This window comes from Neopelma chrysocephalum, unplaced genomic scaffold, assembly GCF_003984885.1.
Source record: "Neopelma chrysocephalum unplaced genomic scaffold, ASM398488v2 Primary Assembly neopelma1_184888, whole genome shotgun sequence".
In the NCBI taxonomy this organism is placed as follows: domain Eukaryota; kingdom Metazoa; phylum Chordata; class Aves; order Passeriformes; family Pipridae; genus Neopelma; species Neopelma chrysocephalum.
The window spans coordinates 1-5,972 of record NW_020938581.1 but is presented as its reverse complement, the minus strand read 5'-3'; the positions used below and the strand labels follow the sequence as shown (position 1 = coordinate 5,972).

At 73.5% G+C, this 5,972-nt stretch overlaps 2 protein-coding genes across 2 annotated transcripts; both read right to left on the bottom strand.

The window, feature by feature from the left end:
- Positions 1–534: 534 nt before the first annotated feature.
- LOC113962741 (retinol dehydrogenase 12-like) lies at positions 535–2,938 on the bottom strand. Its single transcript, XM_027673486.1, has 6 exons — positions 2,710–2,938; positions 1,851–2,090; positions 1,681–1,770; positions 1,367–1,555; positions 978–1,084; positions 535–893 (listed from the first exon to the last, which is right to left on the bottom strand). Exons 1-6 carry the CDS (start codon positions 2,864–2,866, stop codon positions 699–701), a joined length of 978 nt encoding a protein of 325 aa, XP_027529287.1. The 5' UTR covers positions 2,867–2,938; the 3' UTR covers positions 535–698.
- A 1,235-nt stretch (positions 2,939–4,173) lies between these two features.
- LOC113962742 (atherin-like) lies at positions 4,174–5,966 on the bottom strand. Its single transcript, XM_027673487.1, has 5 exons — positions 5,624–5,966; positions 5,321–5,539; positions 5,127–5,231; positions 4,799–4,977; positions 4,174–4,390 (listed from the first exon to the last, which is right to left on the bottom strand). Exons 1-5 carry the CDS (start codon positions 5,963–5,965, stop codon positions 4,174–4,176), a joined length of 1,062 nt encoding a protein of 353 aa, XP_027529288.1. The 5' UTR covers position 5,966.
- Positions 5,967–5,972: the final 6 nt, after the last annotated feature.

The following is a 5,972-nucleotide window of genomic DNA, read 5'->3' as shown; positions in this document are numbered from 1 at the left end:
ACCCTGCACGGCTTCAGCTGCCCGGACCCGCTGTCGCTGCCCGCCCTGCTCGCCGGCTGCCCCGGCCTGCAGAGCTTCAGCACCGAGCTGCACGTTCCTCCGGACCCCCACGCCCCCGCCGAGCCCCCCACCCCGCCGGCCCGCTGGGCCACCGACCTGCTGCCCCAGGGGCTGCCCCAGCTGCAGAGCTTCTCGCTGGCCCTGGCCGGGCCCGTGCCGGCCGCTCACGTGCCGGTGCTGGGCTCCACGCTGGCCTCGGTGCTGAGCCGGGCCCCGCGGCTGCAGAGCCTGCGCCTGCTCGCCCTGCCCTTCCCGCTGGACTCGGTGCTGGAGCCGCAGCTGGGGGAGCTGCGGGAGCTGCAGGAGCTCTCGCTGGCCGGGAGCCACGTGTCCCCCCGCGCCGTGTGGCACCTGCTGAGCTCCGAGGGGCCCCTGCGGCGCCTGGACCTGTCCCGCTGCCCCGACATCCACCGGCGCGACTACGACGGGTTCCTGCAGTTTGTGCGGAGGCAGCGCCTGGAGCTGGACATCACCTGGGAGTGACGGCACCGGGGGCTTTAATAAAGGGCTCACAGTCCCACCCGGCCGGCGCCGTGTCATCCCTTGGCTGGCACAGGGCGGGCACACGGCAACCGAAGGGGCGATCACGTCTCCCTCCCCACCCTGAGGGTCTCCCCGTGCGGCCACGTCCCGAGGGCTCAGCCCCGGGGTCCCTCTGTGAGCCCCGTCAGCTGCTCCGACGCCTCCCAGAGCTTCCGTGCCAGCGCGGCGTCGCGGGCGGGCGCCGAGGGCAGCGCCAGGCGGCACGAGCTGTCGAAGTACTTCCCGCTGATGCCCTCGGCCTCCTCCGACACGGCGCAGAAGATGGTGCTGGCAGCGCCCTGCTCGGCCGACTGCGGGGGACGGGGGGTCAGGGGGGGTCCTGCGGCCCCTGCCCGCCCTCTGCCCCGGGCGGGGCGGGACCCGGCCCCGCTCACCTTCATGAAGGGGCGCAGGAGCACGAAGAGCGCCCGCACGGCCCAGCTGAAGTGGCGCATGATGCTGGTGCTCACCACGCCGGGGCTCAGCGCGTTGGCCGTCACCCCTGCCGGGCCGCAGCGTCAGTGCCACGCCAGGGCACCGAGGGAAGGGTGGGAGCAGCCCCCAGCCCGGCCTCGGAGCGGGGCCTCCCCCGTGCCTGGCACCGGGGCCACCCTGGCCAGGGTTCTGCTGCCCACACATGGGCTGGGGAGTCTCCGACTGGGGTGAGACCCCCCAGCGCCATCGGCAGCCCCTGGGCCGTGGCACGACAGCACAGAGGGGTCGGGATGGGGTTGGGTACAGCTGTGCCCGGGTGCCCCACGGCACGGCCGAGCCTGGCACCCACCTGTGCCGTGCAGACGCCGCGCCAGCTCGGCGGTGAAGAGCAGGTTCATCAGCTTGGTGCTGCTGTAGGCAGCGTCGTACCCACCCGGGTGCCGCTGCCCCGTGAGGAACCTGCTGTCGGCCGTGCCCACGCTGTGCCGGAACGACGACACGTTGACCACCCGCGAGGGCGCCGAGGCCTTCAGCAGGTCTGCGAGGAGCAGGGGGTGAGCGGGGAGGGGTCCCGGGACCCGCCACGCCCCTGTGCTCGCCCAGCACCAGGGTGTGAGCAGGAATGGTGGGAGAGGGGAGGGCACCCCAGAGCCCCCCACGCACCCAGCAGCAGGTTGGTGAGCAGGAACGGGCCCAGGTAGTTGGTGGTGAAGGTTTGCTCCAGCCCCTCGGAAGTGATGGAGAAGGGCAGCCCTGGAAAAGGGGGTTGGGCGCTGTGGGGCATCGGGGCGGGGCGCTGGAGCCCGCCGGGGCCGGGGGCGGCGGGGCCGTACCGGTGACACCGGCGTTGTTGACCAGCACGTCGAGCCGCGGCTCCTCCCGCAGCACGGCGCGGGCGAAGGCGCGCACCGAGGCCAGCGAGCCCGTGTCCAGCAGCCGCAGCACCACCGCCGGATTCCCGGTGGCCGCCCGGATCTCCTCCACCGCCGCCTGGCCCCGCTCCCGGCTCCGGCACGCCAGGATGGTGCGGGCGTTCCGGCGCGCCAGGTCCATGGCCACGCACTTGCCGATGCCTGCGGCACACGGAGCGGGACGGGCTGATCCCCGCCGGGCCCCCGCGGCGAGGGGTCCCCGGGGGTCGCCTGCTGTCCCCAGGGTCCGGGCAGCCCCCGCTGCGGGCCCCAAACCCCCCCAGCGGCCCAGTGCCCACACAGCTCTGTGTCAGTGCTCCGGCACAGCGGGAAGCAACGGGCACCGGGGCGGGAATGGAGCCGAGCACACGTGGGGCCACCCTGTCCCTGGGCACACGGGGACACCCCAATCCCAACCCGGGGATCCCAGTGTCCCCGGCTGTGCCAGCCCGGCCCCGGGCTCAGCAGTGGGACACGGGTGGGAGCAGTGACCCCCTCCCTGGTGTGACAGGGTGGCCGTGGTGGCCGGCAGTGCGGTGACCTTGGCTGTCAGTCATTAACGCAGCCGGGACAGAGTCTGGACACCGAGGGTGGGCAGGGGGCACGGGGGGTGCCCACCCGGCATGAGGTGCCATGGGCACGGGGATCACATTTTGGGTTCCCAGGGACCAGCAACCGAGGCAGGAGCTGGGCTCCGCGGCTGGAGAAGGGACACCCCTGTTCTCCGCAGGACACCCCACAGCTCCGTGTCACCCCCACGCGTGTCCCCGTCCCCGCTCACCGCTGTTGGCTCCGGTGACAATCACCGTCTTGCCCGTCAGGTCGGTGGGACACTTGCGGGGGTCCCAGGGGGGTCTGCGCCTGGCCCAGAGCAGCAGCCCCGAGAGCAGGAGCAGCAGGAGCCCCCCCGAGGGGCTCAGGGCCCCCGGCAGCTCCATGGCCGGGCGCGGGTGGGGCTGGGGACAGAGGTCGGAGCAGGACCTTTGCCCAGCCGGCAGCAGGGCACGGCACGGGCCCCTCTGGCCCGGGAGCTGCCGGGACACCGGGACGGACAGGAGAGTGGCTGGAGCGGGCAGGAGGGTGAGCTGTGTGCCCCCTGTGCCACCCCGGTGTCCCGTGCCCGCCCCGCTGCAAAGGGTTAATGACAGTTGCAGTATTTCCTCTAATCAGCACTCGGTGGCGAAACTTGTCACTGAAAACTCCGCGGGCGCTGCCTCCGCCCCGACCGCAAGAGGAACAAGGTTTCAGTTCTGTCCCTGCCCAGGAGTGACCCCAGCAGCTACTTTTCACCCCAAAGTTTTCCTGCGGCGCGTTGTGTGACAAGGGAGGAGCTGCACAAGCGTAAGGGGCGGGACAAATGGGACACTTGGTTTTGGGGTACTGGTCTTGTTCGACCCCCAGAGTGGAACCCCACGAGCGCCGAATGAAGTGCCGAGCACGTGCGACGGCGAGACCGCGCCCACTCCGCATCACCCTAAATATGAACTGAAAACCACGCCCCTCTCACCTCATTCTAATGAGGACCCGAAAACCACGCCCACTCCCCCTCATGCTAATGAGGAACTGAAACCCGCTCCTCATTAGCAACAGAGAGCGGGCGTTGTTTCCAGGTGCCGCTCCGGTGTCCCCTGTACCACCTCGGTGTCCCCTGTACCACTTCAGTGTCCCCTGTACCACCTCAGTGTCCCCGGTGCCACCCCAGGGCTGTTCACCCACCTCGTTGTCACCCCGGGGCGGCTGCAGGAGGGTCGATGCCCGGAGCAGCCCCGACCCGGGGTCCGTGTCCCCCAGGACGGGCAGCCCGGGGACAGGGCGAGGCCCACGGTTCGCTCATGGGGTGAAGCCACCCGTGTCACCCCGTGACATCCCCCTGGTTTCCTCTATGGGGGCAGAGGGGCTGCGGGGACGCGCCGCGGGTGGGTCCGGGGGGTGTTGGCACCGCGGCTGCTGCGGCCGGAGTTCCCGGGACCGCCCGGGCCCCGCTCCCGGTGCCGGGCAGCGGCGGGAGCCCGGCGACGGAAATCCCCTCTGATTTGATTTGACTTGATTTATTCCTGTTCTCTTCAGCAGCTCCGGCAAAGGGCCCCCAGCTCCGGTCCCGGTGACGGCCCCGGCGCGATTGGAGGTAGGACACGGGGTGCCGGGGACCCCCCGAGGGCCGGGGGTCCCCCCGGAGCTGGGACAACCCCGGGAGGGGCAGCGCCCGGAGCAGCCGCGTTCCCAGCGGGTTTTCCAGGCGCTGCCCTCAGCGCTCGCCGTTCGACGGGAGCCGGAACGCCGGGGCGGAGAGGATGGGCCTCAGCTCCCGCTCGCCCTTGCTCCCCTCGCCCTCCTCCTCCTCCTCGCCCTCGCCGTGCCCCGCCGTGCCCGGCCCGCGCCGCTCGCCGCCGGGCCAGCGCACGGTGACCCCGGGGGCCAGCAGCGCCGAGCTCAGCCAGGAGTCACACGGCGGGGGCTCGGGGCTGGGGGAGCCCGGCGGGGGCTGCGGGGGCCCCGGCGGGGGCGGCCGGTCCCGACGGCCCCCCGGGTCCGGCGCCCGGCTGGCGCGGGGGGCAGCGCGGGGCGGCGGCCGCTCGGGCTCGGTGAACACGTCCAGCACCTTCACCTGCGGCCGGATCCGCGGGGAGCCGCGGCGGGGACCCGGCCTGGAGACCACCCCGGGCCCCTCCGGCACCGCCCCCGGGCCGCGGGGGGGTCTCCCCGGCTGGAGGGAACTCAGGCTGGCGCGGGGGGACGATGGCGGTGGTGGCTCTTGGTCGCCCAGCCCGGCCCCGCGGGATGCCCGCGGTTCCCCCCGCGCCGGGGGCTCCGGGGGCTCGGCCGGGAGCGGGGCCGGGGGCCGGGGGGGGCCCGGCGGGGCCGGGCGGGGCCGCGGGGGCCGCGAGGGACGGGGTTCTCTGTCGGGGGACCGGGGGGCGGTGGGAGGCTTCGGGCGGGGTGGCCCCGGCACGGGCAGGGTGGGAACAGCGCCGGGGACCCGGCCGGGAACCGCGGGGGGAGCTCCGACTGCTGCGGGGGGGTCCTGGCTCGGGGGCTTCGCATCGGGGACCTGCCGGGGGCAGAGGGGAGCCGCTGTGGGTGTCGGGGTGTCGGGGTGCCCCGTGGGGTGAGCCGGGGGGGGGTGACACTCGGGGTGGCCCCGGAGCTACAGGGGCTCAGCGCGGGGGGGGTCCCAGGGAGGGACGGGGCACGTCTCACCTCTCCCCGGGACAGACGGACAGCCGGGACGGTGACAGCGTCGAGGGCCCGGAGAGGATGGTCGGAGGAAGCCTCGTCTGTCACGGGGGATTCCTGGGACGGGACCTGCCCGGGGGACAAAGAGGGGCCGGTGTGGGTGACACCGGGTGTCCCACGGCCCCGGGCGGTTCCGGGGCGGTCGGGGCACGTCTCACCTCTCCCAGGGACGGAGGGACCAGCCGGACGGGGACAACGCCCTGCGCCCAGGTGTCCAGGGCGCAGGGCTGGGGCTCCTCGTCCTCGCTCCAGGCTCGGGCTCGCTCGGGGTCCGGGTCCTCCCCGGGGTCGGGGTCCCCCTCGTCCCGCGCCAGGAACCGCCACTCAACGACACACAGGATGGCGTCCCGCGCCCGGGACACCGTGTAGGGCACCCGCTGCAGAGACAGCGCTGAGACCCCCGCCCGGACCCGCCAGACACCCCGAGGACCCCCAAATCGGGGGAGGGGGGGGCCTCTCACCTGCCGCGCCACCGCCGCCCGCACGCTCTCGGCTATCACCCGGTCCAGGAGCTCGGCCAGGATGTTCTCCACGTCCAGGGGTTCCGCGGGCGGGGACACCCTCCCGCCCTCGGCCGGGGGCGTGTGGGGGCCAGAGTGGGCGGAAGCCCGGCCGAGGGAGCGCGACTTGTCCCGTCGCGTTTTGGGGGCTGACGGTCTCTTTTTCTGCGGGGGGACGGGAGACCCCCACAGCTCCCCCTGCCCAGCCGAGCGGGGACACCGCGTCCCGGGCGGGACTGACCCAGTGCACCCCAGTATAGACCAGTACAGCACAGCCCACCCCAGCGCGGACCCCCAGCTCATCCCAGTA

Excerpts from the sequence above, each read along its gene's own strand:
- LOC113962741 (XM_027673486.1), bottom strand. The coding sequence starts at position 2,866 with ATGGAGCTGCCGGGGGCCCTGAGCCCCTCGGGGGGGCTCCTGCTGCTC. Across the intron at positions 2,091-2,709 it reads TGTCACCGGAGCCAACAGCG|GCATCGGCAAGTGCGTGGCC; the intron begins GTGAGCGGGGAC and ends CGTGTGCCGCAG. Across the intron at positions 1,556-1,680 it reads GCTCACCAACCTGCTGCTGG|ACCTGCTGAAGGCCTCGGCG; the intron begins GTGCGTGGGGGG and ends TGCTCCTCGCAG.
- LOC113962742 (XM_027673487.1), bottom strand. The coding sequence starts at position 5,965 with ATGAGCTGGGGGTCCGCGCTGGGGTGGGCTGTGCTGTACTGGTCTATA. Across the intron at positions 4,978-5,126 it reads TCCGTCTGTCCCGGGGAGAG|GTCCCCGATGCGAAGCCCCC; the intron begins GTGAGACGTGCC and ends TGCCCCCGGCAG. Across the intron at positions 4,391-4,798 it reads CGTCCCTCGCGGCCCCCGCG|CCCCGAGCCCCCGCCGTGTG; the intron begins GCCCCGCCCGGC and ends GGGCTCCCCCAG.